This window comes from Lissotriton vulgaris, chromosome 1_1 (genome assembly GCF_964263255.1).
Source record: "Lissotriton vulgaris chromosome 1_1, aLisVul1.2, whole genome shotgun sequence".
NCBI classification, from domain to species: Eukaryota; Metazoa; Chordata; class Amphibia; order Caudata; family Salamandridae; genus Lissotriton; species Lissotriton vulgaris.
The window spans coordinates 1,517,692,150-1,517,718,035 of record NC_141685.1 but is presented as its reverse complement, the minus strand read 5'-3'; the positions used below and the strand labels follow the sequence as shown (position 1 = coordinate 1,517,718,035).

General features: G+C 43.6%; 1 protein-coding gene across 2 annotated transcripts in view; it reads left to right on the top strand.

The window, feature by feature from the left end:
* MOV10L1 (Mov10 like RNA helicase 1) overlaps positions 1-25,886 on the top strand; it is a 1,040,774-nt gene that overhangs the window by 320,605 nt on the left and 694,283 nt on the right. For both annotated transcript variants that reach the window (XM_086967454.1, XM_086967456.1), the window contains exon 14: positions 11,397-11,506. In XM_086967454.1, the coding sequence (XP_086823580.1) occupies positions 11,397-11,506 (110 nt within the window). The remainder of the gene's footprint in view (positions 1-11,396; positions 11,507-25,886) is intronic.

Here is a 25,886-nt window from a genome sequence, read left to right as displayed (position 1 = left end):
AAATGGGCTAGATATAATCTAAATATATACAGTTTCCCTAAGTATATACACTGTGCCTAATTGATTTAGGCTACTGAGGTCTTGCTTTTTGCGTAACGTTAGTAAAAACATGGGTATACAGAAAAACCACAAAACACCAAGAAAATATTCCACAATATATACAATTTTAGAAGTAATATGTCGACAATATCAAACATTTCATATAAGTCAAAAAATCACACTTAAGAATTTCTGTGCTCAAATTGCCCACAAATAAGTTTGCAACAACAACCTAGTTTTATAATTACAGAGCTGTGTTTTCATTTCTAAAAGAGTGAATTTTGCGCGTTTTAAGAGAGGGGTATAAGTTCATTATCCTTAATTCTGACCCCTATCCTCTAATTAGAGACGAGACTTTAGGAATATTCTAATTCACTGCATACTGGTTTCATGAACTAGGACCTACCAATCTAGATGTGGATGAACAGGTCTTATATTCGAGCGGCTCTTGTAAATAGGGCGAAGCAGGTACGGTGTGGCTATATTAGGAATCCTAATGCAGTAGGGAAGGAGAAAGTACATATTCTCAGACATAACACTTCCAAATGTCCAAATAAAATCCAAATTAGGAAGAATTTCCACTGCCCATACCTATTAGTTGAGATGCTGACAGTTAAGATGATACAGGTATATGTTCCAGTTAAATTGCTGCAAAGGATGTAAAAAGCCAATTATTACACTATAATGCACACATCTAAGTGTGTCACCAACAGAAAAAGGGGGTCCTGCTGTGATCCCCATCACAATAGCATAAGAAAGGGCTGTAAAATTAGCAGATTACTCACTCAAGATAGTCACGTAAGTCACTTTGTGGAGATCAGTTCTTTATGTTCATGCAGTTAGGAGTCCCGTAGACCATGATAAGTCTAAAGGGAAATATAAAAACTCTTGTAGTGCATAATGTATCATTCAATAAGGTCTTGAATAGACTAAATTATTGTAGTGCATAATATATCATATAATAGAGTCTTAAAGAGACTAAACTATGTATTCTTAGCATAAGTTATCGCTGTATAATAGGCATACTATGCACAGTAATTCAGTTTGAGATAAAAAAGCTCAAGGTTCCTATTTAAGATATTTGCTTTAATTCTGGTCAGAGCTCTTAAGATAACATATAGTTTTTGTACTCAGATCTACTGTTACAACAACACAGAAAATACGTGACACGTACTTTGCAAATGCTCTAGGTCTAGGGGCACAAAACATATATACCCATATTGGCGACCTAAGCGTGTTTAACCATGGTATCGGATGTAAAAGAGGAGCTTATATCACCCGTTTTACAAATGTTCTGGGTCTAATGGCACATAGCGTTAAAGCCCACATTAGTGACCTCAGCGTATTTACACATGGTATAGGATGTAAAAAAGGGGCCACCAGCACGGATTACGTGAAGGTTGCTTCCCTAGTGTAGTAGGTGTTAAAACAAGTGAAGCAAAAGCCATTTTTTGTGACAGGCAAAAACATCCCCAGTATCACGCAAATCAAAGCTGAAATGAAGCCAAATAATCTCATACGGAAGGAAAGTACCCGCCGATACCGAGGTGAATAATAAAGACAAAAGAGCTCTTATAACAGAAAGAGTTAATTTCCTGCAGAGCCTGGATATTCATAGACCGGGGTCCCCCCCCTTTCTTTTACCTCGTAAGTTCAGCTCGTATGGCACCGATCTCCACTGCTGGGCGCTACCAGAATGGAGGTCCCGCCGGGTGTTTAAATATGCGCGTGAAACAAACAAACGCGAAAAAATTGCATCCTGGGATTCCCTCTAACCTCCAATTAGGAGTTAGATGCTACTATGGCGGCCATATTGTAGTGTACCGGAAACTAACCTAATCGGAGCCCCAGTGTTAGATTAGTTGGGCTAAGAATCGCCCAAAAGAAATATGGGGTGGAAAATATTAATAGATAGTACATATCCGAACCGGATAACAAAAAGAAAACGAAAAATGGTTTCATAGTTGTAAAAACATGAGTATAGACATCCGGTGTAGAATTATGACATGTACTATAGAAGGCATTGCGTTTGTCTGTTATGGCTATATGTCACCCTCATAATGTACATAATTCCAATATGAAGTTATGTTACCCTCGATAAAAGACAAGTTTCACATGTCAATTATGTGTCCACCAAATGCTGGTGAGCCCATAGTCCTATACAATTATAGACCAGTTTCAATTCTGGATGGGTTTAGCTTTATATAAGAGTAGGCATGGGACATGAATGGTTGATAACAGGCTGTCCACATGCATAACCGCAAATAATATGCAGACATTGCTGGGAGGACAAGATAACTATGTGTGAAAGTAAGGCAATACATGCAATAATTACACAGTTGTCATTTCATCAAGTCAATATGAATGACAACTGTGTAATTATTGCATGTATTGCCTTACTTTCACACATAGTTATCTTGTCCTCCCAGCAATGTCTGCATATTATTTGCGGTTATGCATGTGGACAGCCTGTTATCAACCATTCATGTCCCATGCCTACTCTTATATAAAGCTAAACCCATCCAGAATTGAAACTGGTCTATAATTGTATAGGACTATGGGCTCACCAGCATTTGGTGGACACATAATTGACATGTGAAACTTGTCTTTTATCGAGGGTAACATAACTTCATATTGGAATTATGTACATTATGAGGGTGACATATAGCCATAACAGACAAACGCAATGCCTTCTATAGTACATGTCATAATTATACACCGGATGTCTATACTCATGTTTTTACAACTATGCAACCATTTTTCGTTTTCTTTTTGTTATCCGGTTCGGATATGTACTATCTATTAATATTTTCCACCCCATATTTCTTTTGGGCGATTCTTAGCCCAACTAATCTAACACTGGGGCTCCGATTAGGTTAGTTTCCGGTACACTACAATATGGCCGCCATAGTAGCATCTAACTCCTAATTGGAGGTTAGAGGGAATCCCAGGATGCAATTTTTTCGCGTTTGTTTGTTTCACGCGCATATTTAAACACCCGGCGGGACCTCCATTCTGGTAGCGCCCAGCAGTGGAGATCGGTGCCATACGAGCTGAACTTACGAGGTAAAAGAAAGGGGGGGGACCCCGGTCTATGAATATCCAGGCTCTGCAGGAAATTAACTCTTTCTGTTATAAGAGCTCTTTTGTCTTTATTATTCACCTCGGTATCGGCGGGTACTTTCCTTCCGTATGAGATTATTTGGCTTCATTTCAGCTTTGATTTGCGTGATACTGGGGATGTTTTTGCCTGTCACAAAAAATGGCTTTTGCTTCACTTGTTTTAACACCTACTACACTAGGGAAGCAACCTTCACGTAATCCGTGCTGGTGGCCCCTTTTTTACATCCTATACCATGGTGTAAATACGCTGAGGTCACTAATGTGGGCTTTAACGCTATGTGCCATTAGACCCAGAACATTTGTAAAACGGGTGATATAAGCTCCTCTTTTACATCCGATACCATGGTTAAACACGCTTAGGTCGCCAATATGGGTATATATGTTTTGTGCCCCTAGACCTAGAGCATTTGCAAAGTACGTGTCACGTATTTTCTGTGTTGTTGTAACAGTAGATCTAAGTACAAAAACTATATGTTATCTTAAGAGCTCTGACCAGAATTAAAGCAAATATCTTAAATAGGAACCTTGAGCTTTTTTATCTCAAACTGAATTACTGTGCATAGTATGCCTATTATACAGCGATAACTTATGCTAAGAATACATAGTTTAGTCTCTTTAAGACTCTATTATATGATATATTATGCACTACAATAATTTAGTCTATTCAAGACCTTATTGAATGATACATTATGCACTACAAGAGTTTTTATATTTCCCTTTAGACTTATCATGGTCTACGGGACTCCTAACTGCATGAACATAAAGAACTGATCTCCACAAAGTGACTTACGTGACTATCTTGAGTGAGTAATCTGCTAATTTTACAGCCCTTTCTTATGCTATTGTGATGGGGATCACAGCAGGACCCCCTTTTTCTGTTGGTGACACACTTAGATGTGTGCATTATAGTGTAATAATTGGCTTTTTACATCCTTTGCAGCAATTTAACTGGAACATATACCTGTATCATCTTAACTGTCAGCATCTCAACTAATAGGTATGGGCAGTGGAAATTCTTCCTAATTTGGATTTTATTTGGACATTTGGAAGTGTTATGTCTGAGAATATGTACTTTCTCCTTCCCTACTGCATTAGGATTCCTAATATAGCCACACCGTACCTGCTTCGCCCTATTTACAAGAGCCGCTCGAATATAAGACCTGTTCATCCACATCTAGATTGGTAGGTCCTAGTTCATGAAACCAGTATGCAGTGAATTAGAATATTCCTAAAGTCTCGTCTCTAATTAGAGGATAGGGGTCAGAATTAAGGATAAAGAACTTATACCCCTCTCTTAAAACGCGCAAAATTCACTCTCTTTTAGAAATGAAAACACAGCTCTGTAATTATAAAACTAGGTTGTTGTTGCAAACTTATTTGTGGGCAATATGAGCACAGAAATTCTTAAGTGTGATTTTTTGACTTATATGAAATGTTTGATATTGTCGACATATTACTTCTAAAATTGTATATATTGTGGAATATTTTCTTGGTGTTTTGTGGTTTTTCTGTATACCCATGTTTTTACTAACGTTACGCAAAAAGCAAGACCTCAGTAGCCTAAATCAATTAGGCACAGTGTATATACTTAGGGAAACTGTATATATTTAGATTATATCTAGCCCATTTATTTACTGTAATTTTTATTGTTTCCAGCCTTGAAAAAGCCCCCAGAGGGCGAAACACGTGTCGGCCGAGCCAAGCTGGAAAAAACTTTTTAATGTGTTTAAAATAAAGATCTTGAAAGAACTACACGCGGTTTTGGATCCATGCTTTGAAGCTTCCCTATTACTTATGAACTGACTTTTGAAACTGGTCAAAAATAACTATAATATCAATTTTGTATTTGGAAACAAAAAAAAGAATGTTTGTTTCTTGACTTTGGACTTCATAGAGGGTGCTTAGTGTAACCTGGTTTTCCTTTGAGTTCAGACGGGGCCTGTTGGATTGTTTGAGGCAGTGAGTTCCACAGAGCGGGGACGTTTGCTGAAAAGGTCCGACCGCCTAGTCGGGCCTTTTTTGCGCGCGGGACGGCCAGCTGGACACGGTCATTGGACCGTAGTGCGCGACTTTGACTAGGTCTGACATCCCGAGCAAATTTACATTTAACAAAGTAGGGAGGGAATCCAGACTAGATTACTTCCTGGTACAGATGCATGCATGGAAAAGGGTGGTAGATTTCAGAATAACACCTAGGCAGGACAGCGATCACAATGCTTTAGAACTAGAGTATGCCATCCCCTGCTCGGAGGTGAATGCGCCAAGTGAGCAAAAGCCGAGAGAGGGACACCTCCTGGACAACAATAGGAGGAGCATAAGATGGGAAAAGCTTGCCTCCAGTGAAGAGAAGCTAGCCTCCCTCTACGCTGGAATCATCCCTAACCTTGAGGAGGCCTTTGACCTATGGAACCTAGACTCCATAAAGGATACTAGTGAGGATCTGGCACAGGTACATGAACATCTAATCAGGAAGCTTGAAGCTGACCTCTTCAGCACCAGACCACCTAGAACCCAGGGATTGACCAAAAGCACTTGGTTCAATAGTACTTGTCGAGTGGCAAAATGAGACCTCCTATCCATTATAAAAGAAGGAGGCCCGAGGGAAGAGATCCGCTCTAGAAGGAGGGCTTACAAAACACTTATAGCCAACGCTAAAATAGAGTGGGATGTACAGCACTGGGAGAATCTATCGGAGTCCCTAGCAAAAAGGGACTCCCGTAGATTCTGGAGAATAATTAACCATGGAAGTGGGGATCTTCCCACAGCAATCGAACCCAATATTGCAGCAAATGTCTGGCAAGAACACTTCCAGCAGTTATATTCCCCAGAGAATGAGGAGATAGAACCAGCTTTACACATTACCCCTGACATACAGACCTCTGACCCCTTCACCGTTAAAGACATTAGGGTGGCGATAGCGGGGCTCTCCTCGGGAAAGGCGCCGGGCCTGGACGGGGTGCCGGGCGACCTTTTCAGACAGGAACCTGGGATTTGGGCACCCTACCTTATGGTCTTATTCAATGCAGTGCTGGGTGGAATGAAAATACCAGATACTTGGAGGGGAGCGGAGCGGAGGTGGTCCCGATATTTAAAAAGGGGTCGCCCCTGCTCCCCGCCAACTATCGCCCAATCAGCCTCATTGAAGTATCCCAGAAGCTGTTTGGCAGATTAATTCTCAATAGGCTGCAAAGCTGGATGGAGGAGACCGACATTTTAAGCCCTCTTCAGGTGGGATTTAGAAAAGGAGTCTCAACAGTCGACCAAATACTTAGATTGAACATTTTATATTGGAAGACGGTGCACTTAGAAGGTGGGACACTGTATGCGGTCTTCGTGGACTTCCGCGCCGCCTTCGATTTAGTCCCTTGGGCTAAATTGTGGGCGGTGCTGGCTGACCTGGGTGTCCCAGGAGATATTCTCCAGATCCTAATCAGGCTGCACACAGACAACTACGCCCGAGTTAGATATGGAAAGGGCGGCAGGCTGACAGACAGGTTCCCCGTTCGCAGAGGGGTAAGGCAGGGCTGCGTGTTGGCGCCGACCCTGTTCTGCTTATTCACAAACGGGGTGATAGAGCACTTGAGCAGGATCCCTAACATTGATGCGCCACAATTGAACAACAGCAGGGTGCCAGCGATCATGTTCGCGGACGACACCCTGCTGCTGTCAAAAACACCAATGGGGCTTCAGAGAGTCTTGAATGGGTTCTTGGGGTTCTGCAATGAAAGGGGACTAGAAATAAACCCCTCCGAGACCAAATTCATGATTCTTAACCACAAACCCAAAAGCTGCCCAAATCCCCGCCTGGGCTCTACAACCCTAGAAAGAGTCCACATAATTGAATATCTTGGCATAACCCTCAACCAGAACTTGACCTGGTTGCCGCATAAAACAAAAGCAACCACAAAATTAATCCAGAGGGCAGGTGCCATTACAAGAATCGCCAAAAAATCTCCTCTTCGCCCACTGGCACCCGCCATACACGTCTATAAAGCCCAAGCCCGGGGGGGCATTACTTATGGGGGCGAGTTATGGGGACACACACCGCTACATACCATACAGGTTGCAGAAAACCATTTTATTAGACAATTGGCTGCACTTCCCCCGAGTACTCCTCTTCTCCCCCTAAGAATGGACTTGGCTCTACGACCAATTACGGAGGAATTGGGCCTTAAACCCTTGACCTACTGGAGGCGCTTGTGGAGCAGTCAGGATTTGGTACATTACAGAAATGAACTGCAGGAGCTTCTTAGATCAATCCATGCTGTCAAAATCCCGTGGATAAAGTACATCAGGGACATGTGTACGACCCTCGGAGTCCCAGAGTTATGGTCCAACCCGGAAGTAGTGTCAGTAAGGCTCTCGAGAAAAGAACTTTCCAAATTATTTTACAGCTTTATGCTTCAGAAATCCCTGAGTTCTATCCGGGAAGGATCCTTAACCGACACATTCATTAAGGTGACGCCTGTGTTTGTACGGAAGATCTACAAGCAATGGAGGTATGGTTCTCTCCCCCTGAGGTCCCTTACTAAATCTTGGGACGGTAACCTGGACTCGGGTCTGCCCAGCATGCAACTACAAACTGGAAAGTGATCTTCACGTGGTCCTGTTCTGCAGAGCTTACAGCAGAATCAGGAGCTATTGGCTGGTCCCTTATCTAAGGAACCTGGGCTTCCGAACTTATGCCCCAGCTTACAGAGTCCTGAAAACAGACTTATCTGCTCCAACAGTGTTCGTAATGGCAAAATGTTTGACGGCAATGTGGAGACTACGTGCAAGAATTTTAAGGGACACTAAAGTTGTATGAATTTCTTTGTTCTTATACCAAAATTCATTTTACATTAATTAGCCTGTAATCATGAATTGGGTATTTTTTAAAACACATAGTATTCTTCATAATGATTTTAATGGTGACATTTAATTGTACATCTTTTATGATCGAAATAAAGATTATTTGAATTGAATTGAATTGAATTGAATATAAGGAGAATAGGAAGGGGGCCAAGACACAACCCTGCCTTACTCCACGCTCTACTCCAAAAGACTCGGTCAACTCACCCCTAACACCATAGCGTACTCTTGCTGAGGCCTTGGAATATAGTTCCCTTAAAAAGTCTAGGAGAGGGGGATCCACGCCCATTTGTGATCGAACCAGCCATAGCTTGGTATGGGACACGCAATCAAAGGCTGCGGAGAGGTCAACATACACCATGTAAAGTTTATCTTTTTTTGCATGGACATATTTTCCTACAATCATTGACAGATTAAGAGCCTGCTCCACGGTACCAAACCCCTCCCGAAAGCCGAAGTGTAGGTCTGACAATACCCCCCTATCCTCTGCCCATTGTTGGAGACGCACAAGTATGACCCTACCTGCTACCTTACCCACTGAATCCAATAATGAGATTGGTCGATAGCAGGTAGGGTCTTGACGGACTCCTTTTTTGAAGATCGGGACCATGATAGACTTGGTCCAAGATTCCAGGAGCCCTTTTTTTGCCGCTGCAGTGCACACCCTAGTCAATGTAGGGGCCCATAGGTCTGTATTGTGTTTGAAAATGTCCACCGGGACTCCATCTGGGCCCGGAGCTTTTCCGTTTTTACTTAGATTCATGGCCGTAAGGACTTCGGAAAGGTCAAATTCTATTTGAATAGGGTAGTCAGCAACTGGTTGAATTATTTCTTCACTCTCAAAGGATGTCTGTTTCCTAAATATTTTTGAGAAGTGAGAAATCCAGGCTCCTTCTTCTATGGCTACTTCTATTTTAGGGAGGTTATCGTCGGCTAGAAAAGGGGATTTTACTACTCGCCAAAAGGCCTCACTGTTTTTCTGTAGGGCGCTTTTATGTAGTTCATCCCAAAGGGTCTGCTTCAATTCGGCCTTTCTCTGCTTTCGAGCGGAGAGATACTCCTTTCTGACTCTTGCTATTACCCGTGGGCCTCTGTTTTCATTGTTCAGGGCCAATTTAAGCTTAGTGTTTGCCGAGGTACAACTGTGGTCAAACCAGCCTCTTTTATTTAGAGTTTCTACCTTTGATGTTTTTATCAAAAGGCCCTTAATGACAGCTAGGATTTTTCGGAAGTTAATTATAACTTCTTCCTCTGTCAGAGTTAAGTCAAGGCATTTTATAATGTAAGGGTATGCTGCTTTAATCACTTTCTCTGTGATTTGTCCAGGGTCTATTTTCCCCCATTTTAGGCTATACCCGTTTACCTGTGCCAATTGCAAATTATTCTGGTTCAAAGCTTGGGCTATCGTCGTCTCAAGAGATTGTTGGTATAGTAAGTAGAGATCTATCCTTATGGCAAGGTGGTCACTTAATGTGTTTGCTAGAGTCTCAACATGTTTGATCTTGTTTGATAACCCATCTGATGTGAGGACATAATCAACAGTGGTCTGGTAGCCGCTCCCTATATAGGTCGACTCTGGGTTTCTTGTTTTTGGGTTTAATTTGTTGACTATTATAAGTCCCAAGTCAGACATAAGGTCGTTCATGGCTATGCCTGATTTAGTATGGCAAAAGTGAATAGGGGGAATGTCCTGATCCTTAATCATTTCGATACAGTTTTTATTTAAGCAAGGGTGCAGATTAAAGTCCCCTACCCATAAGAAGACAGCACCTTTCCCTCCTTTCGTCTGTCTAAGATAGGAGAGTTTTTGGTTTAGGTTTAAAATTAGTCCCCTAAATTCTCCTTCCTCCAGGTTATTATACAAATTAATGAGTACAATAGTCTCATTTTTTGGTAGGGAGAAGGAAAGAAGCTGAAAATTAGTGTCCAATTCAAGAGTAGTTATTTTTATTTGGACAGTATTCGCTATATAAATTGTTAATCCCCCCTTTGCTCTGCCCATGTTCCCAGCTACAGCTGGAGAATAAAACGTCCTGAAACCCAAGAGATGGAGTTCCGTTAATGACCAAGTCTCTTGGAGACAAACGATTTGGTGCTTGTCTAGGAAACTTATGGCTGTTGTCTTGCTGTCTGGCCTCGCCTCCTTGCCTTAACAACAGTTAACTCACATCAATCTAGATCAAATAGAACACTCCTGAATTACTAACTGCTAACCAGTCTGATCTTCACAGCCTAAGTTAAATGAGTTTCTAATGCTAGCCCGTGGAATGAGTGCATTCAAGCCTTGCACCTGCAAACATAAACGTTGTTTGTATAGTTCATATAGAGGCTGCTCAGGAAAGACGTGTTTGCTCATGACAATAATTTCTTAGTGTTTAGCATATATAAGGAGTCTATGTCTTTGATCCTTTCAAACATATTTTTAAATAACATATTTTACATATCAAAAACGTCTGTGCTATTAGGGTACCAAACACACTACAGTCTGAAATACAGGTTAAGGTGTAAATAATCAGTTTATGGCTCATTAAAATGCACAGTTTCTCTGGGCTACTATTAGATACTAGTATTTGGAAAACTAATTGTTTAACCAGTAACAAATATTTCTTGGGAAGTTATAGCGATATGAGCAGAAGGGACTTAAAGCGTTGCCAGGTGATTACCAGTGCAAAGATAGGATCCGAGTTAGAGATATTTAAGTGAGCAGTAAGTGAGTACTTTACTCATTAAGTATGAAGGAAATATAAAAACTGCTTCAGTGAAAACAGTAGAATCTTGTCAGTCTAGATATTGTAAGTTACAATCTGAATCTACGGTTTCCTCCAGGATTGCTGGTCTTGAATGAAAAAAGCAGAAAAAGACAATAGAGGGAAGACTAAGAGAAAAATCTTAGATCACAAAATCATTATTTCACAGTCAAAAGGAAAACTCAATATATTGATCTTAGATACGCAGGGCATGTAGAGGAAAAGCAATTTTTGTGGAGAGGTCTTCTAAGATATCACAGTTGTGAGATGTAGGTTGTTGGAGAATCTAGAGGTACAAGAAAAAAGGGAAGGTTATAAGAACTATACAGATTACTCTATCTTCACATGTGATCGTGTTTTGGAAGGGTTCTTCTTAAATGTGTACTTTTCTTCTCAGATGTTCGAAAGACAACAACAACAACTTCTATTTTATAACCGCATAGAATATAAAATGAACAATATTTTGATGAGTTATATTTGTTTAGCCTCACTGAGTATGGAAAAAACATAACATGCTTTAGCCCTGCTGTATGCATTCATTTATAAAATAATGTATATAAGTGGTTACAGCACAGCAGGCACCTTGTAACTTGCCTTATGCAATGCATATAATAATATCAAATTACTTGTTTTCAGTTTTATTCCCAGATGCTGTTGTTTTACAAACACCACTAGTCCTTGATGGTTGGACAAATCCAAATAGTGCTTCAGATAATCTGATCCTATCCAGCAATCTAAAAGATAAAGTAAGTATATATATTTTTCTCTTGTATAGAGTGCTGTCATGTGACCGTTGCTAGTTCTCACATATAATTCTTGCTCAGGAGTGAGCAAACATAGCTGGTTATGTTTGCTCAATTTTGTGCTAATTATATTATATGACTTGATTAGATAAAGCAGTGCATTCCAAACTTTTTAGAACCACAGCCACATGTTTTGCAACCCACCTACCTTTAACGGATATGAAGGGGGCATTTTTAATGTTAAAGAAGACATGCTTTCAAAATGCTGTGATCTACCAAAATAGCATATTTGTTAGTCGTGTGTGTTTTTTCTAATTATTGTAAATGTCACAACTTTGGACATGCCCTTTGATATGTCTTTATTGGACTGAGGCCAAGAGATTGATCTGCTCATAAAAGTGGCAGATGTGTACTACACTGGAGCTACTACACTTTTTAGAGAGGGTGCTAGCATGTGGCATCTGCTCACAAAAATCAAAAGGATTCTGGAAAGTCTTGGTGTTGATACCATTGGTTTTAGCAAATTTGAAAAACTCCTTCAGCAGCAGATTGTTGGGTAAGGCCTCATCCATTTTGTGTTAAAATGAGACCCATTGTATATCTATCTATTGATTGCAGTTGTATATAGTGCAAACACTGCCTAAGGGCATTGGAGTGCTTTACATGAGCACCAGATTACATTACATAAGGTTAGATTCATTTTATTTTGAGCACAGGTGACTGTGATTTTTACATTTGCCAATGCCGGCACTTGAAACTGGTCCCCCAGATACAACAGAGTCTGCAGGTCTGGTAGTTTTGCCATATCTTTATTTCTCAATTTATGTCTCACATTATCCTCAAGTGGAATGTTTGTGCCTGATCACTTATAGTGAGAAAATTCTCTGTTGAAATGGCTTGTGAATCTAAATAAAAACACTGGAAGGGTCACCCATTGTCTTGACATAGTTCATGGACATAAATCAGTGCTGTTGGATCAATTTTTAGAGTGGGGATGCTGCCGTCCGTGTTACATTACTGAAGTCATGGGGGATGAAAATGCCCATCCTCATACAAGGTGTAGCAAATGTATTTATTGAGTAGGAGTGTGGGAAGGATGTAGAATGTAGCCGGCGGTGCATTTTAAAGCACACTTTTGCTAATATACATTACTAAAGCATTGTGTGGTAACACACTGTCATTTGCAGAAAGTAATTTGCACAGACATACAATTTTACTGATAAAACTATATCACACGCCAATGAGGAGGTATGGAAATAGGGTTGTAGTGAACATTTATCATTTGTGCATCACCAATCTTAAATGTTTTATGATTGTTTTGAGCCTATTGAATTATTCTGCCTTGATTTAGGGTTGGGTGGATGAATTACTCTGTCACAAACATGACGGATATAAGATCTGCAGTACTTCAAGTGCATTATATCCAGTGGCACTTGTAATACAGAAAACGGTTTATCCAGCACATTTGTGATGGAGTAACCTGTATGACCAGCACTTTATTTTCATCACCCAGAATTACAGTTTCATTTCTAACTGCTGATATATTCCGAAAAGCATGTACAGTTAAATTACAGGTATTTAAATGTTGGAGTGAATTATAAAAAATTACTACATACAGCCTTCTCTTTCACACGTCCCGTACCCCAGGAAGCTTTTAACGTACTTCACTTTAAAAACTTTAAAAGATTAAGCAGCAATTTTTCAAAAGACTTAGAAAGACAATTGACTCTAGCTTTGAAGCACAGCAAATGTGGCAAGAAAAATAAAAAAAATTATGACCTTGTTAATTGCCCCTTCGCGATCCACCAGAAATCGGTTGGCAGCCCACCAGTGGGTCACAGCAGCAGCTTGGGAAACGCTCAGATATATTGTTTGATGAAGTAGTAGATGAAGTTGTTGAATTGTGGCCTATTTAAATTACCATTACAAGAGAAGCTCCAGCGCAATATGTGACTAAAACATCTGGCTCCGAATCCAGCCTTTTGTTTGATCACTTCTAGGACGATCACATTTAAACATTAACCGCTTCGCCGCGGCGGCTTTTCCCGCTGTGCGCGGCAATTTCAAAATTACCGCGTTACGTGACGAGCTGGCCTTGTCATCCGCGCAGGACAGGTAAGCGCGATGACGAGCCCAGCTCGTCAATAGCCCCGAAGGGGTTAAGAAACAAAACAGGAGCACATATTCACAACAGAGGGTGTAAATCTGGTTTTGTAGGGCACTGGGTACTAGAAATTGGCATTTTGTCACTAGACCAAAACTCCTGAAGAAAGTGTATGTGATCCTGACCAGAACAAATAGCCAGCTCAGTCTGAGAAATTGATAGATGTTCCCCCAAAGGAAATCTCTAAACCACAGCTTTCACCCCAGCCCTGCCTGGTAGGTTTGCAAAATTCGGAGGAGCAAGGAATCTTCACCCTAGCAAAAGCCAACCCTCTAAAATATTATTTTGCTCATACAAAAGCCTGGCCCACACAGTGAACTTGTATTCAGATGAGCAGTTGCTGAGAAAGGGAAAATACTTGATATCTTGTTTTACCATATGGAAGAAAATGCCTCTTTTTTTAAGGTCACCCGCATTTTTTTCTGGACTGATGCTACTGTGCTTTTTGTGTCTGAGCATATGGACTGGATTGATGGACTGGAACCTGCAAACCCCCCCCCCCCCCCCAAGCCCCCCCCGCGCCTTGAGACCCTTAAGGGTGAGTAGTTGCGCTTAACAAACACCTGATTTGATTTAATTTGAGCACTGGGACACTGTTAACTAGATCTCAGTGCATGTGTACTGACGCCTAAAACATATCGAAGCTGGCTATTCTCCTGATTGTCATATTTAACGTAGCTACAAGTCCCCTAGTATATGGTACAAAAGCATGTAAGTTAAATGTCACTAGTGGACTGCAGCACATATTATGCCACCACTAAAGTGATAATGAAGACCATGTCTCCAGGCCTGCTCCTACATCCTGGAAAGTCCGTTTTAAAACTGACAATTCGACCTGGGAAAAGAAACCCATTGCCAAGTATGAACCTTCCTTTTTAATATTAAGTCACCCCCTAAATGCGTCTAATAAAGGGTTCATGACTGTAGAATGTGTATTTTGTGTTTTACATGTTTTGGGAGGGAAAAAACTTCAGTCGTTTTTCACTGTCGCAAGGTTGGTTGTCCCGTAGGAAAGCACTGGGTTACATTATAACGCCTTGTAATGCTTCAGTTCAGTTTGGTAGTAATTAGATAAAATATTAGAGTTCAACTTGAAAGCCAAGTCAGATTTTGTATTACGTTTTGAAAGTTACACTTCTAGAAAGTTGCCATTTTTCTGCCTCAGCCAAATATGCTATTCTGCCAGTGTTTGGTGTCACCTAGGAGCTAAACGGTTCTTTATTTAGGTTTGATGAGGCTCCCAGAGCTAAGTGGAGTTGACCTTGGCCTGACAGGATGATCATTTGAGCTGTGCCCAGGAACCTATTTAATTTCAAAGGAAGTTTACCCCTTTACAGGCAGATGTAGGTCATATCCAGGCCGTCCCCTCTGTTGTCCTGCTAGCCAGCCAGGCATCAATTCCAGTGAGAGAAGGGCTGCCCGGACTGATTGTGAGTTGCCATAAGGATAAGTTTGCTCATTTGCCTGGCCACACCTCTAGGTTGGTCACAGGAGCTGTGCATAGGGTAAGAAAGATTCTGTCATGTGGGTTGCTATGTTGTTTTTAGGTAGGGTCACTGTGGGATATTTTACAGTAAAATGCAATGCACAGGAACTGCTGCAAAAGTGGGTAGGGTCACTCCTGGGAACTTTTACTCCATTGGTTTGGGAGTGACCAGTAGTTTCCCCAACCACAGGCTGCCACTGGGCATAAATGTTGCATCTCCATTATGCTCCTTAGCACACTGCTGAATCTGTGGATGGCACTGCTGTGGTGAACTGTGAAGAGAACCCTAGGGGCTGGACCTGCTCCCGCTTGTACCTAGGACTTAGAAGGGCACACTAAGGCTCAGTTGGCTGACCTCCAGTGAAGCTACAGGGACACAAAAGATGCACAAAGACCACTTTCCTCTAAGAGCCTAGATAAGCAGTTCTAACAGGACCTGATTTGGACCCTGCTTGTGACTTCTGTTGGAGTGTGTCTAGGATGACTGTGACGAGCATGCCAATCCACCCAGAGTGCGTGGCTGGTGGGTCTCACTTTGCCATAACTCTTCGCTACACTCTCGCTCGGCGTCCAAATCCTCTGAAGCCTCTTCGGGTCCACTCTGAAGCCTCCTCGATGCCTCTATTGGCAAGGACCCAATTGATGCCCAAAACCTCTAAAGGGTGAAACCTGTGATACCTCCTGCCTTGGTCTACTACCACAAGTATCGGGCCACCAGCAACTGGCCCAGTTAGCATTATCTGTCCAAAAGCCCATGATCTGTTTTCTCCCTATTCATCTTGAGCCAATTGTCATTCATCCACTTACTGACTTCTGACATGCACCTCATAAATCTGTCCGTCACCTCTCTCCAATCATAGTCAGTAGATACCATAATCTGGGTGTCATCTGCATAGGAGATCACCTGAAACTCGAATGAGCGCACCGGTTTTGCTAGGGGGGCCACATAAAGATTAAATAAAGTAGGACTGAGTACAGACCCTTGTGAAACCCCGCTGGGGAGGTGGAAGGGCTTAGCTCTAAAAATCCCCACAGTTCTCTCCCTCAAGAACGATTCCAGTAGCTTCAAAGCCGATTCCCTTAGTCCTGCTTACCTTAACGTTCGCACCAGTATAGAAGGAAATATGGTATAGGTCTAATAATGCTAAAATCGCTGCCCCCTCCCTTATCCACCTGCATCTGGATGGAATCAATGGTTGGTATAAGTGCAGATTCAGTACTATGATTCTTCCTACAGCCATTCTGTGAAGGATCTAAGAGATTGTGTCTCGAAAGATACTGTGCTAATTCTTGGTTCAGGTGTTTCTCCCAAATCTTAGCCTGAACACAATAAACGAAATAGTGCGAGTGTTTCTGAGGTCACTCCAATCCCCATTCAACTTCTTTTTCAGAGGAATAACTACTGCCTCCTTCCACTCGTATATAAAAACATCAGTTGATGGACAGAATGCAGAACAATGTCATACATTTCCAGTACAGAGATCCGGGCCCAAATCCATCGTTTTTTTGCACTCCACATTTCAGCCCGGCTTGCTTGAATCCAGTGGTGTGGAATGCATGTGACTCACGTCTGAGCATACCCATCCCACTCAGGGTGACAAATGCAAAAACCACAGTTGATGGACAGAATGCAGAACAATGTCATACATTCACCCCAGTACAGAGATCTGGGCCCAAATCCATCGTTTTTTTGCACTCCACTCGTAAGCACATTCCCCTGATAGCAAAATTAGGGTGTATACATTCTCCAAGGCCTTCGCCATTAAATCCGGAACCAGCTGCAAAATTCTGGTTGGATAAAGGTTGTTTGTGGAATCTGAGATTGACCCAAGTAATAAACTCTTCATTTTACCTGTCTGAAAGGGTGAGGAACTAGGTAGCCCTCTGGAGATGGCTTGCCATTTCTCGATTCAGACGATCACCCAGGTCACCCTCATTATGGCCCTCCAGAATAATCAAAAAGTTCCTCAAAGGCTTTTTTGGGGGTTTTCCCTCGAGTCAGACTTCCTCCTCCATCTTGGAATCTGAACACGGTGCTATCGCAGCTCATGAAGCACACTGTTGATCCTATTCACTGAGCAGATTTAAAGTACCTGTCCTAGATAGTTGTTCTGCGTGTTGCCCTGACGTCAACCAGACAGGTCAGTGATATCTAAGCCCTCACTATTCTAGAACCCTACTTACAATTTAGAGATGACTGGGTAATCCTTCGTACAAAACCCAAAGTTCATCCCTAAAGTCCCTTCAGACTTTCATCTCAATGAGCCTCTGATCTTTAAGTCTTTCTTTCCAAACCCTTCAACAGTGGCTGAAAGGACTCTTCATTTTTGGACATCAAGAAATGCATCAAGTTGTACATAGATAAGGCCAAGAGCTTTTGTAAATCTAACCAGTTATTAGTGACTTACATCACACTTCGGAAAGGTCAACACCTTTCCAAACAAAGCATGGCTAGATGGATATCTGCTGCAATTCATTTCTGTCACCACGCAGTAGGAAACCATTACAGACTTCAGTGCATGCTCATTCTACAAGGACTATATCAACCTCAATGGCCGTGTTTGCTGGTGTACCACTCCTGGACACTTGCAGAGCAGCTACCTGGAAGAATAGGCATACCTTTACGCAACACTATCCATACCCCAATACAACCTGCCACTGCGCCCAACCTGTGTTACAAAATATCTTCGTGAATTGCTTAATATAACTAACACATCCAACGTACACCGCATTGTCCATGAAATGTCTCTTTGCATATCCTACAACTACAGGAGTTTCCACCAAGGACATCCACCGCCCAGTGTGCAGCTACAACACGCAGACCACCACCGCCCCCTACACAACAATTCAGTTTGCGCTCAACACAGAGCCAACCTGTCCCAGCCATACTACAAAGGGTTCCCAAATATCAGCAGGCCTAGATCTACTCTGCAAAAGGTCCCAGTAGTTTGTCAATTGGTCCTTACAGTAAACAGCCGGCCGTATCCAGCCTGCCACAGTGGGCGGGGCTACCCTCTTCCAATGCAGAGCTGTATGGTGCTTAGCCAGCAACAACAATAGAGCAGTCCGCTTACGTGAGCCTCTAGGTACTTCCATGACAAAACCCAAGAGTGCCATGAGCGGGTCCACCCGCAAATCCACACCAATAATGTGCCCTATATGCTTTAGCATTTCTACCCAATACTGCGCTATTTGCCCACATTCCCAAGTTAAGTGGAAAAATGTTGCCTCCAACGCCTCACATCTCCAACATTTTGCATCAAGCTGAAGGCCCATACGACATAGCTTCTTAGGCGTACGATATGTTCTGTGCAAGTAATTGAAGTGCATGAGCCTCAATCTGTAATTAGGTGATAGGTTTTCGAGCTGTGAGCAGTAAAATGTCCATTGCTTATCAGTGATTATTAGGCCTGCTTCCCTTTCCCACTCCATTTTGGACGCACACGTTATTACCTGTGAAGTGTCCTGTGTTATACTATAGATACGTGTAATCAATTTATGGGGAGAGTTATTAGACAACATATCTTCTAGCGCCGGCAGTGCGGATGGTGCTTCTGGAAACTGTGGATATCGTGCTTTACATGCTGCTCTCAATTGGTAATATAATAGCATGTCCGAAGATGAAGGCGCATCTGGCTCACACATCTTTTGCAGTGTCAGGAATTCGTCATCTAGGTAGAGATCACTAGCTACTTTCAACCCACGTTTGCTCGCCCGTTCTGTCACTGCTCTATCTGTTAGTGGTCCCAACATTGGATTCCCCACCAGCTGCATCAACGGTGCATATAGTTCTGTCATTCCAGCCTGTTTAGCTATTTTCGACCAGGCCAACGCGCAGCTTCGACTGTGTTAATGTCCGATGTAGAACGTCTGTATGGGTGATAAACAATGGCATTTAGCGGGGTGGGCGCAGCAATATCTATTTCAATGGCGACATGTGGTTGGAATGGAATTGGATGGTGCCAATAATGTAAATATTGTGCTTGTGCGCTATACGCATAGAGCTCAAAGTCGGGAGCTGCTAGTCCTCCTTGACTAAAAGGAAGCGTCAATAATTTCCACGGCACCCTAGGCCGAAGTCCCGCCCAGACTAGTTCCAGAATCCCAATCCGAAGACGTTTAAAAAAATTACTATTTAGGGGCATGGGGATATTCACAAATAAATGTAGCAGTTTAGGTAAAATCACCATTTTAGTGATAGCTATACGCCCCGTCAAGGCAAGTGGCAATGTTTTCCATCTCTGTGTCTTAACTTCCATCCATTCTCCTACTTTGCCATAGTTAGCTAGCCATATTTCCTGTATGGACCTACTAAAGCAGATACCTAGATATTTAACGTCGCCGTCCTTCCATACGATGGGAAACTCTGTATCACACTGTTTCGTACCATCACTCAGTGGCAGCATCACTGATTTTGCCCAGTTGATCTGCATACCCGTGAGGCCTCCATACCTGACAAATTCTCTCATAATCGTGTCGAAATTTTCTTCAGGTTTGATCAAATAAATGGTCATATCCACATACATTGAGATGAGCGGACCTCTAGAGGTGAAACCAATGCTGCGGTGAGTGTGGTGCTGTCTGAGGCGGGCGGCTGGAGGCTCAGTAGCTATAGCAAATAGTAGTGGCGATAAAGGGCAGCCCTGCCTTGTGCCTCTCGTAATATTAATTGGTCCCGATATCTGACCATTTACTTTCACCCATGCTGTGGGGGCAGTATATAACAGCTGAATTTGCTGTATAGATATAGGATTAAAACCCATGCGAGAGAATAGGGCAAATAAAAACGTACACTTGAGAGAGTCGAATGCCTTGGTGGCATTCAATAGGGCAGCAACCGCCTGTACCTGTGGGTCCACATAATGGAGTAGTCCAAATAGTACTCTAAGATTATGAGATGTGGCACGTCCTGGGACGAATCCAGATTGATCCGACAGCGCTATTTGCGGTAGCATGGGCTTCAGTCTGTCTGCCAATATTTTCGCATATATTTTCGCATCTAAATTAATTAACGAAAGGGGGCGGTAAGATTCCGGACTAGTTGGATCTTTATCGGGCTTCAGAAGGGTTATAATCATGGCCTCTCTAAGTATGGGCCGGAGTATACCTGTTACCATGGCCTCTAAATATACCTGATGCAGTCTAGGAGCAACTATATCAACATACTCTTTATAGAAAGCAGCCGTCAACCCATCAGACCCCAGGGCTTTATCAGCCAGCTATGACACTTTTCACATCATCCACTGTAATGGGAAGTTCCATATATTGTCTAGCACTGTTGTTAAACCATGCTAATGCAATGGTGTCCAAAAATTCTGTGATATCTGCCTCCTCGGGGTTTGTGTGTGACGTGTAAAGTGACCTATAAAAATCAGTCATTGTTTGAAGTATGTCTTGTGGCGACCTTACCACCTCACCGTCTGTCCCTTGCAGTTCAGTAATGTACTCCGCCCCCCTTGGTGCACGCAATGAAGATGCTAGTGTTTTCCCCGCCCGGTCTCCCTTCCCGTAATGTCTAGCCTGTGCGTATTTGTTAAGGTATGCTGTTTCCCTCTCTACTTCCTCTTGGAATAATGTGATCTTCGCTCTAAGCTCTTCCTGGGTGGAATAAGAAGGATGCGCTCTATTAGTTCTCTTAGGTCAAGCAAAAAGTCCCTTTGGGGCACCTTCTTAAAGTAACAGACGATTGACAAACCATTCAAGGCAACAACACATAGACAGAAAACATACTATACTTATGAGGCAAAACACAAATGAAATTATGAAAAAGTCCTGGACAATTTATTATGCAATGCAATGTTTAAAAAGCAATAATTCAACAATGGTTAAAAAAAGGATTAAAAAGAGGGGAAGAACATTAAAAGTAAGTAAACAATTAATTCCTATTAGTAAAAAGGAGGTAGAGACTGAAAATTAAATTCAGCAAACAATGTCGGAAGACTCTATTTGTTCTCTCCTGCACAGCAATTTCTCTCTCAAGTCTTTCAAGTGTGTCTCTTATTGACCTAAGCACACCCGTTTCAAGTGCCATACAGTTACCCCTTGTTAGAACTTTAAATGCCTCCCAGAGTGTTTCCGGTGACTCTACTGACCCCTCATTCAACACAAAATATTCAGTTAAGTTCCTCTCTAAACACCTGATCTAACAACGCTCGTGATGGAAACCTCCAACTAAATGGCTGCACATACTGTGGTGGAATCAGCAACTGGACCCGCACAGGTGCATGGTCTGAAAATGTTAGCGGAAGATGAGCAGCCTCTACCACCTGGGAATGCAAATCTTTGGACAATAGCCAGTAGTCTATCCTCAACCAGGCGTTTCTATGTGTAGTCACACATATGCCATCCCTGGCCTCCGCATGTAAGGCCCTTCATGTGCCCACCAAGCGATCTTCTACAATAAGTTCTCTCAATAACGCTGCCGCTCTAGGGTAGTGTTCGCGAGCCACGTCCTGTCTATCAGCTGAAGGAGATAGGACCACATTGAAGTCCCCACCCCATAATATCGCCACCTGCCCACATGACTGTATTTTATGCCACACATTTTGAAAAAAGGATGGGCTATCAACATTCGGACCATAGACGTTTACAATCAGCACCAGAACATTACATAGCGTTCCTAATAACAGTATGTATCTAAGCTCCGTGTGTGTAAACGAGGTATGTGTTTTCCACTGCAGACCTCTGCGTATTAAGATGGCTACCCCTCTAGCATAATTCGAGTACGGGGCTTCCACAGTCACTCCCCACCTATTGTGTTTAAGCATATTGGTAGTAGCAGATGCCAAATGGGTTTCCTGCAGTAAGCAAATATCCACCCCTCGTCACACCAAATATGAATGAACCAATCTCACCTTCCTGCGGTCATTTAAGCCTCTAATATTCCAAGATAGACAAGTGATGACCTTCGCAGGCACCCCAATATAGTAGTATGTACAACAGCAATCAACCTCCCCTCTATAGTCCGCGACATCCGGAATCGTGCAGGTACGATATCAAGTTCTATCACATAGTAAACAGTTACCCAACCAATGTAACCGGGCCGTGATAACACATCTAAGCAATGATAATTCACCAATCCAGGCTTAAGACATAACAGGCAATAAAACAATAACTCCCTCTATTTCCCCCTCCCACTCCAACCCCCCAATCAGGTTGTGCATTTCTCACCCTACCTACCAACCCCCCCCCGGAACTCTCATATCCACATCACACCCCTCCCCACCCACACCAACCCCCCAAACAGGTTGTGTAACCCCCCCCCCTACCCTTGTCAACACACATCAAAAACAATGTCCAATTTGTGGGACTCATCCCATGGGCGCGCAGGGTGGCTGCCATCTTACCCTGTACTTGTGACAGGGTGGCCGAGCTACATATGCCTCGCATGCACATTTAGGGCCCACCTTCATTCAATTCGATCCAATGAATCTCTGTGAACTCCTCGAGATCTGGGACAGTTTGGGCACTCCAACATAATAACATGAGACACATCGTAAAAGCCATGAGCAGCTTGCTTTCAAATAACTCCAGCTGAAACCAGCCTGGGATCTTACCATACTGTGGAAAGTTCTGCATATCATTCAATGTCACTTAGTGTGTCCACCGACCGACCCTCCTCCGATGACTTCTGCTGCCGCTGGTCTTTTACTAACTGTTTAGCATAGTTGAGCGCCACCTTAGCATCAACAAAAAGGTGGGTCTACCAGGGCCCTGAACCCACAACTTGGCCGGGCATATCAAAGCATATTTTGTTCCTGTCTGCTGGAAGATTTGTTTTCGCAGGAATGAATTCCCTATGGGCAGCCTGTACCTGCAAGGTAAAGTCTGAATAGAGTGCTATATCATTGCCACGGTACTGTATTGCTCCTTTCTCCTTTGCGAGGCGTAATATCGTATCTCGCTCCCTATAATTGAGCACTCTGGCCAATATTGCTCTTGCCGGTGCTCCAGGTTTGGGCCTGGGCCCCAGGGACCTATTAGCTCTTTCTATAAGGAACATGGGCGAAAGACCGGGTCTGAACAGTTCTTTCGGCATAGCCTCGACATATTGTTCCATATTTTGAATGTCTGACTATTCCGCAATACCTGTTATACGTATGTTATTACGCCTTAATCTCGCCTCCAAATCTTCATTCTTCTGCTGGATTAGAGCCAACACCTTGTACATTCCTCTTACTTTCTTCTCAATGTAAGTTTGGCCTTCCTCCGTCTCAGTAACTCTTGTTTCTAGCACACTCACCCTTCACTCCTGTTTATCCAATCTTTGTGTAATTCTGTCAGCCAAAGTGTCCATCTTGGAGTTGATGCCCTGTAGGCTCGTTTTCAGTTCCTGGAACATGGATCTGATATCCACCGCCGGCAGTTGGCCTTGGGCTCAGTTGTCCGTCAGCTCACGCTCCGTCGCATCCGTGTCAGTCGGTGTATTCGTTTTCTTTGTCGAATGTGACTTTCGGCTGTCGCGTTTCCGGCTTCCCCATTGTGGCACAGTATATTTTCCTCCCTCTCTCAGGTAGGCTGTGCAACCCTCTGTATGCCCCGCTCCCGCGGGGGTCCTAGCGCTGTCTCAAGTGTATTTCGACTGGGTCTACCACACACACGAGTCGATTAACGACCATATACTGTCTGCGGCCGATTTTCCCGAAATACTAATGTATGTCTGTAAGGTGCTCCTCACAGTAGTATGTTCTTCCACCTCCTTGACCATCAAGGTACGTCGGCCGTGCGAAAGCTCCAATTTACCACAAGCCGCGTCCCGGGGGAGTCCGCGTCGGGGTTTGCAATGTTATATCGCCTGACCGCGGCTCTTATATGCGTTCCTTCGAACTGCGGCCCTGCGCTATTCTTTCGACAGGGAGATCGGCAGTGCCGGCCTGGCTCCACGCACTGCCGCCGAATCAATATGACCCCCTCATGCGACCTTGAATCACAGCAGATCACCTCTGGTACGAGGCATATGTAGTACTTTTCCCACCAAGGAGGAACAGATCAATCCTATCCCTCATGCCTCCTGATCAGACCTCGCACGTACAACAGGCCCACACAGCCACAATCCAAGTCCCAGCACATATTGCCGCTCAGTTGAAGTACTGTTCATAATGAAATCTCGCATGCACAGCGGGCATCAAGATCGACTTTATTGTGGCACTTCCTCAGTCCGGCCTACCAACCAGACACAATCTTATTGTGGTGTGATGTGCTCCCGGCCCGATGCCAATCTCCAGTGTAGGCAGCCCAGCTCTTACTCTGCACAGTCCAATATTGAGCTGCGCTAATGTTCCACTAGCAGCCCCTATGCCACAGACCGTTGCTGTACTACTGCTGCAAACCGCTATATAGCCTCTCAGGGTACCCAGCACAGGCCGCTACCGTCCACACAAGATGGCAGCCTCCAATTCCCGGCACGTCTGCCGAGTCTGGCACTTGACACTCTGCACCTGCAATCCACAATGCCGTCCCTTATGTAGTGATTAACAGGCGCTGCGGGTCCGTCTTCAAAGCCTCCCGCAGGTTGCACTTAACGGGCAGCCACTTAACATCTCCAGCTCGGCCGTATCACCTCCGATCTTTGCGGCCGCCTCCTGGTTGCCGCCGCTGCCACAGGTGCTGATTTGGCCTAACCTCCACGATCTCCACGGCCAGGGATCTTCCCAGCAGCCCACGGACCGCGCTGCAGACTTCTCATGGCCCCCTGCGGCCTCAGCGGGCGCCACGCCGTCTATGACCGGGCACCAATACCGCCAGCCTCCAAATATCCCGTTACGCAAGGCCCCAGTTGCAGCTAGTCCCGCAGGCCTCCCATCGATGTCGGGACAGTAGCAGACACCGCTCTTTCCTCTCGCTCGCCACGGCTCCAATTTTCACTGTATACAGGAGCGGAGTGCCCCCGCACGCTTTCCCAACAGGTGAGCCCGAAATACAGCGTGTGGAAAGCGGATATATAACTAACTTCTTCGCTCGGCCGGCAGAGCTGCGATATCAAGCAGCCATTCCGCTGTGCGGCCAAGCCACGTCCCCCGCCCTGTGTTTCATACTTAATCTCTTAGGGACTTTCCCCCTAACTTGGGAGAAATTTCAGTTGCAATATATTGATTCTCTTATTTCCACTCCTCATTCTCCATCCTGCCTCTTTTTTTCACTCTGAGCCATGTGTCCGCAACATCATACTCTTTGTCCGCCACTCCTCACGCCACAAACGCAATATTCAGCTTCCACCCAGATGACTGACCAACATACCTCACTACTCAAGGTTGTTTCCCTTAACACTGAAGGCCTTAACCACCCAGTGAAGTGAAGGAAATTCTTTGACTACTTCCACTCTCTTAAGGGTGATCTGGTTTTCCTCCAGGAAACTATGGCTGGCTAAAAGGTTGCACTTTCAATGCGATCAGGATGGGTCTCTGACCTAGTCTTCTCCGCAGTAGTCACTAAAAAGAACAGAATAATTACCTTGATCTCTAAGACCCATGGTCTCTGAGTCATAAGTCTGAACTGAATGATAATAGCAGAGGTCGATCACGCGTCTTCTAAGCGGTACAATAGAAATATATGGGAGGTGAATTCAATTTGATGGAAATTGTATTAGATAGACCCTATGCCTTTAGGTACAGAATTCCCAAGGCTCATAAAGCGAAGAGGTGTTGGCCTAACGGCTAGGGTAGTTGACCTTGAATCTGGGGAACCAGGTTCGAGTCTCTGCAATGATGCAGAACAACCTGTGATTTTGGGGAAAT